We start from the raw sequence: 12,180 nt of genomic DNA on the forward strand, positions 1-12,180 counted from the left end.
ATGATTTTGAAGTCTGTGTATTTACCCAGTTCATCCCAGAGCTGCCTATACTTGTCAGTCATTGTAGTTCCTTGTTGTCTCCAAAGTGCCAGACGAGGGTCAGCCATGAACTGCTCCGTTATCAACGTCAACATGCGAGCTCCATTTGAATCTCTCATCTTAAGCATCTCTCGCACCTAGGAAATGAGCCTTTTAATACAAACTTGAAAAAAAGTTCCACACAGTACAGACAGCATTTCACTGTTAAACATTCCACCGCTCTTCAATAATAAAATTAATATATACAAAGTGACATTCTTAAGTGGAAACAATAGTCTTCTTTCCCATTTTTAACTACTTGATTTCAGTACTCCATGCAATTCTCAAATGCTTCTTCCACAAGTAATCTACATGTGTATTATGCAACATGATGCAAAACTATCATTTCTACAGGTTTCTCCAACATTTTAAGGTAGGGAAAAAGTGAACAACAAAGATACAAATTGTTGAAATGTTACTTCATATCCTTAACTTGATTTTGAGACACGAGACTGTGGCCCATGGCTGTTCAACAGCTCATGATTAACTTATCATCACATTCTTACGGCTTTATGTATTTAGAAGAACAGAATTTGGAGTAAGACACTAACAAGTACAGTCTGGCTAGAGGAATAAGAGGAGAGAAAGAAGGGGAACTTTAAGACTTTAATTCAACACACCTTTGCAAAAAGCAAGTTAAGCTGCTTCCCTGATCCATGGTATCCACCCTGTGAGAGGAAGAGTTTAACTTGTTCTTGGACCTGTTCCTCATCCAAATGCCAGCAGTTTTCATCATCTATGCTAGCACCTGCTGTTGGGTCAGGAGCACCTGCAAACAGCAAGAAAAGAAATTATGTTGTAGATAAAGATGAAAGGTTCATGAGTCCAAAGGAGGGAAGTATTGCAAAGGTTTATGGATTCGTGTTTTTTCCTGTTTTGAACATCCTGGCTTCAATCTAAGCATTCTTTAAAATAGATTTTGAAATATCTCCTCAGTAGTCTTAAGCACTTAGTGGGAAAGAAATGATAGCCTATCAAATGCTATTTATATAAGCAGTATTTTTATTATAAAACATTAAAATAAAAATGAGGTTTTTCCTCTCATCTCAGTAGGTATACTGGAAGCTTTTACAAAGAAAATTACACTTTGCGTAGCATTTCTACTACTGCACCGTTAAAACCACTTTCCCCAAAACACGTGCAATTCCTGTATCTTCTGCAATCTTACTCATGTTTAAGTGACTATTAGTGAGCACTGCTACTGATGAACATGAGGAAAGTAATCATCTCAGTGTCTCTGAGCTGTGATGACTCTGCAAAGCTAAACAAAGAGCAAAAAAAATCCCCAAATAAATCCAAAGTCTTAAAGCACTGAAGGCACATCCAGCATAAAAATACTTTAATGCTCATGCTTCTGAATGAGAATTTTACTGCACACAGTGTTATCAGGATAGAGTGAATTTCAGTGAATTAGACTAGTGCAAACTGTAACAACTGCAATTTACATCAGGATGCACTTTGGCCAAAGGTTGTTCTAACACAAATTTTACAGTTGAGATAAGTGATTTTCCACTGGTGGCTTTTTCTGAAGGCTAAAGATTTAACTAAAACAAGTTCTTCCATCATTGAGAAATCTACATATTTCTGAATTAACCCATACTTCCACTGGGTATTTTTTAAAAGGTATTTAAAGTGAGAAATTTGAAGTGTACTTATCTAGACTGTCAAGGTAGTGTATCACTGTACCAGATACAAAGTATTTTAAGCTGCCCAAGACTCAACTAGATATTTTCATGTTGAGCTTGTCACTACTGTGGAATTTCTGCCCCTGCTGGCTTTTAAGATGTTAGAAACTAAATCACATTATGCAATCTATCACCTTTAAATTGCATTCCGTGATACCTCTCTCGCCAATGCTACAAGAAGAATGTTGGAGGAAGTGAAAATTACACAGCCAGATTTGTAAAAGCTCACTTTCAAAAAGTCCTGAGAACTCAAAACATACAGCCATCTATAACCCTTCAGATGAACATGAATTAAACATTGATTCTATTGATTTAAGCCTTCATTTCACATTTGCAGCTGTGCCACGCAGGTGAAGCTTTCCAGCAGTTGTAGTGAATGGTAGGATCTTTATTCAATGAAAACACAACAGAAAGATTTAAAAGGTCAGAGGGATGTGCTGTCTTCTAGCTGCTGAGAGTATTAGGAAAATCTTTTGTCTCAGCAACTTCCTAAATTGCCTCCAACTTCAGAACCCATAACTAGGAATGCAGCACTGCTGTTCTTATAAATGTGTACTTGGATTAATAAGAAATTGCATCTTTGAAGATGTGAAAAAATTCTCGTGCCTTCCACAGGAAACATAAGAGTACCTCAGACGACAGAAAACAAGCCCAAAACAGGACAATAAAACAAAAAATTAAGAACTTCTGTGAGTGCCTAGATTTTACTGTTCTAGTTTCATTGGGCTTTCAGTTCAGTCAGCAACATGAAACACTTGCTGGTAAGTCTTCAGTTCTAAAGACTGAGATAAAAAGTGAAATCAAGTCACAGGAGAATGAGCAGTGTGGCTGTTGCACAGACCCAGGTCTGTAGTATCACTTTGCAAACAGCTTAAATATTTCATTGCTCTAAAATGCAGAGAAAAAGATCTGTGAAATGGAATTAAACAAAAACACTGATATACAAAACATATGTATCCTTTAGTTGAGCAGAGATTTGTCTTTAAACAGTTTTGGTATAGCTACTTTTAAATTGTATTAAAAATAGCTCAAGATTCCTCAGCTAAGCTTCCCTACTTAGAGAAAAAAAAAAAAATTCTTTCCATAGCTGTTTACATTTTATCAGAAGCTCATCAGTCAGCATGTGCTGCAAGGTTACATTTCATTGTAGCCTACCACAGATGCTTTAACAACAGGGCTCCTCCCCAGCAACCAGGGTGCCTGCTGCCCAGGCCCACGGCTGCGCTCCCACCCAGGCCCTTTCTTCCAGCAGGATCCCAAATATACTTTTACTGGGGACTTACTTACATTGTATTACACTTACACCAGCACTATTTTTTATGCCACTGGGTTAGAATACCGTAAAAGCTGAAGTTGTCACACTGGAGCCTGAACTTTAAGACAGTATTCAATTCAGTACTATACACAGGGGTACCAGAAAGTACCACAGTACTTACTGCTTTCCTCAAGACAAGGCTACAATAAGTATGATAAGGATTTTTAAAGTCAGGCTGTATAATGAAATGTCAGCACACGTTTAACTGGTACCAGCAAGGGCTGTAGTTCACTGACCCTTCCAAACCACTGGCAGCCATCATCAGGAGCCCAGGCTAACAAGGCACGGAGATAGTGTGCACAACTGGGGCGAGCCCAGACCCAGTCAGAATCACAGAATCAGAAGGGTTTGAAGGGACCTCAGGAGATCATCGAGTCCAACTCCCTGCTAAAGCAGGTACCCTACAGTAGGTCACATATGCACGTATCCTGCTGGGTCTTGAGTATCTTTGTGAAGATATTCAGTCTCTGGGCAACCTGCTGCAGTGCTCCATCACCCTTACCATAAAGAAGTTCTTCTGTGTGTTAGTATGAAACTTCCAATACTCAGATTTCAAGTAATTTCTCCTTATCCTATTGCTGCACAGCACAAGAAGAGACTGGCCTCATCCACTTGTCTCCCACCTCCCTTCAGATACTTATAAACATTTATCAGATCCTCTTTCCTTTTCCTTTTTCCAGGCTAAACAATCCCAGGTTAGTCAGCCTTTGCTCATACTGGAGATAGTCCAGGCCCTTAATCATCTTTGCAGCCCTTCTCTGGACTGCTGGATCCCTTGTCTTTTTTTGAACTGGGGTCCTTCTCCACAGAGCTCCCTCCTCTCCAGCAGGTCATCCCCTAACCTCTATTGATCTATGCATCCTGCCATCACTGCCAGGGAATCCTTTGCCCTCACTGCTCACATTGCTGGCTTTCGGGCCCGCAGACTACTATCTCCATGTCTCTCAACCAGATTTTTCTGAGACTCTTGTGTTAATATGCAGTAAGGTGAACAATCACTAACTGAGCCTTTCTTCTGCTCACACACATATCCCTTTTGAACAACAGACTTTCCAAACTGCAACTTCTCTTCTGAAGACAGGGGACCAGGCTAGGAGAGGAGAAACTGTTTAAACAAGCAACGGAATTTCAGGGGGCGCTGCCTTAGATGCTGATAAAAGCTGTACTAACAGTAACTGGCAAGGAGTTCTGAACGTCTGGTCCCAAGGCAGCAGCTTGACTCCAGAAGCAGCATGGCCCTGGATAGCCACCTCAAGGCTTTGACCAAAGGAGGCCCAGAGCCAGGCAGTCTGAATGTCATCTCTGCAACACAGCTTGGTACCGAGGGCAAATCCCTTTCCCTACTTATAAACTGGGGATAAATATTACTTATACGCTTTAGAGGGGTGTCATGCAGATAAATTAGCTCACATTTTAACTATGAAAGTGAAAAGAACTGTATAATTACACTAAATACTAAAACCTGTAATTAAACTGTGTCAGTTTATAGACACTTGCATATTAATCTTCCCCCCTTCAACCTCTGGCTTTGTTAACTTCTGTCATGACTGGTCTTTGAAATAGGTTTTATGTCATGTACTTAAAAACAGTTAAATACAATAAATACAGTATTTGGCATATAGATACAGCTAGGCATTTACTCATGCTCTTTTACTAAAATTAAAACACCCATATGATCTTAGCAATCAAAATAGTAGTGAAGCACAGTTGTTTGTGACACTGAACATTGAAACAAAATTTGAAACCAGAGGTAGCAACCTTTCTCATTTATCGTCATAACAGGCTACAAGTTAAGCATAAACAACTTCCAAGCTCTAAGAAGCAGAAGCATTTAAAAAAATTAAACACTGAGCAGTTACATAGCAGTTTTGACTGCAATTGCTTGCAAAATGAGCACCAACATTTAAGATCTGGCATTGAAAGCCTCAAGAACAAAGCTAAGCAGAACCAAAGCACTTTAACTAAAATAGGCTGAAATTAGTCTACATCACAAAATACTCAGGACCAGATCAGCAGCGAACTATGACTGAAATAAAAGAACGCAGTTTTTAAGGCCTGAAATGTTTTAACCTTCCACTTGAACTTCTCTGAATTACTCATCCACAGTCATGCTGAACTTTTTGAACTTCACATCACAAGTCTTCTGAATTTAATTTATACAAATGAACAGTAGATCAGTTCAATGTCATTGTCATCCCATAGCAGTGTTAGGAGCAGATATGGAAAACAGCAACAACTAAGAGGGACCAACAACAACTTACTGAGTAGTACACAAAGGCACAGTGGCCCCAACTAGAAAATAAGTTTGCTGTACACTGATTCACAACAAAACAGCAATTGATTTTATAAAACCAGCATACTCAGAACTGTTCTAAATAATAATTATATAAAACAAAAGATCATGAAAATAATAATTCAAGAATACTGGTAAGCCTTTAATTTTCCCAAATGAGTTGATGTTAAAATATAAGTCACTTCATCTGGTCCCTAACATCAGAACTTTTGGACAGAATACAACACCTGTTAAGCAGAGCACAGCATCAGAGAAAAAGGGCAACTGCAGCCAAGCATCAAGTGCTAATAACAGAAAAGGTACAAACAGCACATGCTGTGGCAAGTTTCTGAGGTTAGTTACACTCCCGTCCTGTCAAAAATTTACGTTCCAAAAACTTCTTCCCATTCCATCTGCACAGCAAAATGCTGTAACTTATCAGCTGACAATCCCTAACCTCTCCTGCTAAAATCCTATTCTCACAAATGTGGCACAGCAGTAAGTTTCAAAGTCTGCCTGCACATGGCAGATAAAAACCTACTTATCACTCTAGACTAGCATGCACTGTTTTTATTGCCCCTTTATTTTTATGTTCTATATCTCAGAAGAAAATCCAACCGTATATTTTCTGTATAAGTTCTACTTTAACGTTTAGCAAATGTGCAAAATCCTTTCCTGAAAATATAAATTTAATAAAAAAACATTATCTTTGTTTCGTAGTTACTAAACCTTCATTTCAGTTTATATTAGACTACTTTATTCATCACTGCTTGGGTTTCTGAGATTTGCCTAGTTTTGACTAGCTTTTTGTTACTTCCTTCCCATTATCTGGATCACCACATAATTCTAAGAATAAACACTGCAGCACCTAATACTTACCTACCTTGAAAGAAAACTGCTTGTTATTTCCTTCTTGCTACTAGATTCTCAATTTTGTTAGTTTAAGCAGACTCATATAAAAGAGTCTCTCTTTTTAGAATACAGTCTACCTTCTTCAGTAATAAATATCTCCTTTTTCACTTTTAGGGAACTCTAATAGATTGGAAATACACTGTATTCTGTTGCTCAGCCCTACCCTACATTACCCAATAATAACTACAGCAGGCATGGAAGGTGATACTCAGCTTTCTATCCCCATGCTTCTTAGACTAACTCCCTATTCCTTCCTCGGGTGAGGCTCAGTCAAGAAACAAGAAAGAACACAACACCACTTGCATCAACTGAGGATCTAAAAAAGGATTCATCGCTTCACAGACTGTGCCATTAGTATAAGCCACTCCATTAGCTTACCCCAGTGACCTCCTACACAAGGAAAGTGGCCAAAACCATCTCAAACCTGGCCAAAGTCATCAAATACTGCACAAGGCAGAATTCTGAGCAAACAAACAATTATCCAATTTGCCTTTTGTGGAAGGAAAGCACTGCACAGTTACTCCATGTCCCAAGTCAGCTCGTAAGCAAATCAAGACAAACACTGTGGTCAGAGCTCTTCAAAGCCTTAGATGTTGATTATTTAACAGTGGTATTCAAGACAGATGATTTCTTTTGCCTACCTCTGAACTATGAAAAAAAGAACCAACACACCATGAGGGGAAAAAAAAAGTTTCAGACAAAGAAACTCTGAAATTCAAATACCACTCAGGTAATATCTAACATCTCATACAGAGCCAGAATGGACCTCCCTTTGATTAAAGCTGTTCCTGGGGTCTCTCCACCAGGTTAGGTCTTCCATTACTTTCATAAGCAAGCTTTTGCAAGTTTTTCCTTTTACTTACCTCTTTACCGCTGTGCCTCCAAGCAGTGTTCAATAATAACTCTGCTTCAAACAATAGTTTAGTAAGATTAAACTCTTCTAAGAGAGGTCTACAAGATGATTTCTATCACAAATTGAACATTTGCAATGCAGGAGTTATCATCACTTGAGACCATTCCCTTTAGTCCTACCTCTAGTTACGTGGGAGAAGACACCAACTTCCACCTTACCAGAACGTCCCTTCAGGTAGTTGTAGAGCAGTAAGGTCACCCCGAGCCTCCTTTTCTCCAGACTAAATAATACAAGTTCCCTCAGCCACTATTTGTAAGGCCTGTGCTCCAGACTCCACAAACTTCGTTGCCCTTCTCTGGGCAATGCTCGAGAGCTTCAATGGCTTTCTTGTAGAGAGGGGCCCAAAGCTGAACGCAGTACTCAAAATGCAGCCTCACCAGGCTGGGTACAGACAGATGGTCACTTCCCTGCTCCTGCTGGCAGCACTACTTCTGAAACAAGTCAGGATGCCTTTGGCTCTCTTGGCCACCTGGGCACACTGCTGGCTCATGTTCATCTGAGCATCAACAAACACCCCCAGGTCCATTTCTTCCACACAGTCTTCCAGCCTCTCTATCCCAAGCCTGTGGTGTTGCAGCCTACGTGCATGACCCAGCTCTTGCTGAATTTTATCCCACTGGCGTCAGCCCAGCTCTCCAGCCTGTCCAGATTCTTCTATAGGGCCTTCCTACCCCTACAAAATTACAGACTTGAAGCAGATTAAGGTTAAGCACAGTGTTACAGCCTTTCAGTTCTTCCTCATCTTACTATAGCCACAGCACAGCTAATACAGCCATCAATCTGTCTTTTCTTTCCCAAGCCTGCTTTCACCTTTTCTAATAACCTATTTTAAGTCTTCTCTACACCACAATTCTTCCTTCTTTTCCTTTAATTCCTTATGTTCAGTTCAGGCTATTATCAGCTCTCATGCTATGCGTGCCTTCACTTTATAACATAGGAGCATCTTTCTCTATTCCTTAATGTCCTGCACCTGCTTTAGTTTACCTTTCTTTTCACTGTCACCAGGCAGCTCTGCTGAACACCTTCCGATTCTCTTCCACAGCAATCAAAACAATAGCCTTCCCTCTGGTCACATCTAGAGCCCCCAAATCAAAAAAAAGAACACTCCAGAAATTCACACTGAAGCACCACCTACTTGGGCCTGCCAGGGTCACTGGAGCCAAAGGAAAGAGTCTAGACTGCAAATGAGACACGTAATCAGAGACTTATTTGTTTTGTTCCTCCTACACTGCATATAGCAAATGTGTGTTTTTCTTTCTTTAGTGTTAAGGTGACTTTGTTGCACCGGTATTGCAAATTCTTTGCAACAGCAGTCATTTCTTTTAACTACCTAGCACACAAGAACTGTTCCTGTCAATGAACAAACAAACAAAAACGTATTTAGATAACCTGATGAACTATGAACCTATTCTTCCCTCAGAATTGGACTCAAGCTTACAGAAACTGTCACAATATATGACATTTCAGGACATTTCCATGTACTGTAAGGACAGGAACACAAGACTAATAAAACAGCTGGGTCAATTCAAGCCCACAGCAGTTCAGGACAGCCCACAAAGAGCAACCTCACACTCAGCACTCTTTAAAAAACCTAAAATGGTTCACTACAAGAAACCAGAAGACTTTAAAGCAATGTGCAGCAGGAAGAACAGAAAAGAGGCTTTTGTTGATGCTGTAGGCTGCTGCAACAGTAACAGAAAAAAAAAAAGACATGGAAATATATCATATTTTTTCTGGCCTCATATAGGAACAAAATCTAAAAGGATAATAAAAGCATTTAACGTATAAAAAAGGACCAGTAAAACCTACCTGCTTTTATGCTTTGCCACGAAAACAAAATTACACAATCAAAACATCAAAAGATGAGTTTAAAAAGAACAGAGTAACAAAAAGACACAGTTGGTAGTTTGGTTCCTTGAGCAACTTGAGTTCACAAAGAAGCGCAGTCACGTTCTTCATAGAAGGAAAATGTAATTGTGAAGTACATCAGGTCATGTATAAACAGCACTGAAGAGATCAACTTCATCACTCACAAATTCTTCTCTCTCTCTCCAAAAGTTTTACTTTTAATATGCAAGGCATATTAAAAGTGCACAATTATCTTTTGTATAGATCACAGAACTCAAGATGTAAGGAACCTCAGGAGGTCATACTTCTAAATGCTATTAAGCTCAAAATCAAGGAGGGAATGAGGCAAAAGGAAGAGCAAGCATCGAACTTACCATGGACTTGATTGATTTCTGAATTCTGAGAAAGAATTTCATCTGCTAACTTTTGAGCAGTTGGCAAAACTTCTGTATGGTGCACTGTGATCAAATACTGTACAAATTTTTGTAGTTGGTCTCTGTTCATTTGAAAGAGTGTCTCTGAAATGGGAAGATGCAGTTTGACCTGATCTGGCTTACGGATCCGATATAAAGAAAGTGCCACAACATGGGCACAATAAAATATGTCCTTGTTTCCACAGCTGCAGGTCACTGAGGTAATCTTGCAACGATCAAAGCTGATAGCTACATTGCAAACAGTTTCTGGCTCCGATTGCATTGCAGGCTCTGTCACTGTGCCACTCAAGTGGAAACCTGTGCAGGAAAACAAAGAGAGCTTATATAAATAAGAAAAATACTATATCATTATCAATTAAATTTGTTAAAGAAGTTAAAAAATAGATACTTCTTATAAATGATTCATCTTAAATAACTTGGATTTAATTACAAATACGATGAGCACTTTCATACACACATAGCTTCTCCATCTATAACAAAACCAAAGGAAGTGAGTTTATAAATCCCCTTTGCCATTCCATCACAACATTCAGAAAAGCTCAACAGTCAAGCATTTATTCAGTAACTGACAGCTGCACAAGCAGAGTTGTATCCAGTTAAGATCAATGTAAAATTCCCAGCAGCTCAGCAAGTTGGGAGCGATTTTCCAAACGCTATCCCAGGGAGATCACACCTATCAGCAGATTTAACCATTCTCTCAATAAGCAAGAGGGAAGTAGTGCACTCTAGTGGTATAAACCATGGTTCTATCTCCACTGCCATAGTTTTCTCAACACAAGTCACTTTATCTGCTTTCACAGCTTCCACCACTACAGCTGTGCTGAAGTTCACTTTCACTCAAGTGATCTAGTAAAGCAGATACGGTTGCACAGCCCACTGTAGATAGAAACTGCAGCAGTTTTCCATGCACAGGACATAAGAATTACAGTACTGAACAAGATGAGCAAGCAACACTTCGGAAAAGTTTATTTTATGACTCTGCTTTCCATACAGCATGATGAAGTGCAAAGCAAAAGAGCAGGACTTTTGTATATTTTAAGAAGGTTAGGGTACATAACAAGAAAGATGTTCACTTCAGCAAAGATACCACTGCTCAACAAAGAACCCTACTGAACCAAGGTCTCAGACACTGTCCTCTGAAGATCAAATCCAAACTTACCCCTGTGTTAACAAACTATGTGTTGCTCTCAATTTCTCATTGAATAGCAGAATTTGGTTGTTTTTCATGGATTTTCCATGACATCCTGGCTCCAACAATAAGTCAGAGGTATGGATACAGAGAAATGCAACTAAATTTCATATACTGGATCAGTATTAAACTTGAACAGTGTATATAAAATCTAAAACAATCACTAGAAGTGTTATACATTAATTATTATAATGAAAATAATATAAAACCACACCATAAAAGTCCAAGTGATTTAGTTTTGTGAAACAGAAGGATATGCTTTGCAGAAAGTAATATCAAACAAAAATTAAATGGAAAAAAAATACTGTTTGCTTTACAATCCACATTTCCAACAATTTTAGGAAGAAAAAAAAAAAAAAGAAACAAAAACAACTCTTCAAGCTACAGGAAACAGGAAAATTTCTCATTTTTCCCTTTTGTATATTTTGCACGTTTCAGAGCAGGTCGTGCAGTCAGCATTACTGTTTAGATTATATTGGGCTGCAGGACTCTGATACTCAGCCTTGAAGAAGGTCATACGCACACACAAACCCAGACTTTGCACAAGGCTATTTACCAGTTAGAGTAGCTGGGGTTGAAACTGAAGAGGTAAGTGTGCTGTAAAGCGCACTGAGAGGAAGGGGGAGGAAGCTGAACAAGTCACAGCATTTCCTCTCAGCTCCACTCAGTATTTATAAAGCACAGAGAAGGGGAGCAGAATTGTCCCTTAAAATGTGAAATCCTCCACCTTTCCCTTTTGTTTCTAAGAATTAAGGACACACTTCCATAACTGCCCCCTCAGAAAAGAAATAGAGACTTTGTTAGCCAGCTGTTTATTCCAGGTTAATTCCTGATACGAGAAAGTTGGATCAATGGTCTAAAAAAAACAACTGTATATGAGAATTTTCTTTTAATATCAGCTTCCCTAGATTAGGGTTAGGGTAGTGTGGTTAGATTGCAGTTGGACTTGATGATCTTTGAGGTCCTTCCCATCCTGAGCAATTCTATGATTCTGTGATTCTGTACCTCCTCCAAAGCACTTATCAACTGTTGTTGAGCTAAGAAAAAGCCTAACACTGGAACACTGGAAGGGCTCGATCTCACTTCTTCCAGCTCTCAATTCGTAGATGAACTATTAATTTCTGTAGAAAATCTCTTATTGTCTCTTTTCCTATGAAACCGAACAAAACACATGCCCCACCAGCTACTAATTAAATGTGGAAAACTTAGAAGTGGTGAAGTATTGAGAAGGTTAAAGCTCTCCTGGAACATATCCAGACAGTGTTAACAACAGAACTGGCTCTAAGTCCCTACTCCGTTCAGGCAATCTCTGTTCCCTGCTCTCCTCCCCCTCCATGGCAATTTTCTGAGAATTCACATCACAAGCGGCAACATTTATAAACACAGATCCTGATCTGAACAACGACAGCACTGAAACAGCCAAGACACCAGACCCACCCTTCTCACCTTACTTAGAATTTAAACAGAAATATCAGCTGCCCTGGCACTCCAAAACACAGCAGATCTTCATTAACTGCAATGTACTCATCTACTA

At 39.3% G+C, this 12,180-nt stretch overlaps 1 protein-coding gene across 1 annotated transcript in view; it reads right to left on the reverse strand.

Annotated features, from left to right (window-relative positions):
- Nucleotides 1-12,180, reverse strand: part of ZSWIM6 (zinc finger SWIM-type containing 6) — a 77,719-nt gene that overhangs the window by 42,401 nt on the left and 23,138 nt on the right. Inside the window, exons 2-4 of the mRNA XM_042825886.1 lie at nucleotides 9,398-9,754; nucleotides 699-847; nucleotides 26-176 (exon numbers count right to left, since the gene is read on the reverse strand). Of these exons, the coding sequence (XP_042681820.1) occupies nucleotides 26-176; nucleotides 699-847; nucleotides 9,398-9,719 (622 nt within the window). The 5' untranslated portion in view covers nucleotides 9,720-9,754. The remainder of the gene's footprint in view (nucleotides 1-25; nucleotides 177-698; nucleotides 848-9,397; nucleotides 9,755-12,180) is intronic.

Source organism: Centrocercus urophasianus, unplaced genomic scaffold, assembly GCF_019232065.1.
Source record: "Centrocercus urophasianus isolate 14NV4802_14NV808 unplaced genomic scaffold, USGS_Curo_1.0 seq_25, whole genome shotgun sequence".
NCBI lineage: Eukaryota > Metazoa > Chordata > Aves > Galliformes > Phasianidae > Centrocercus > Centrocercus urophasianus.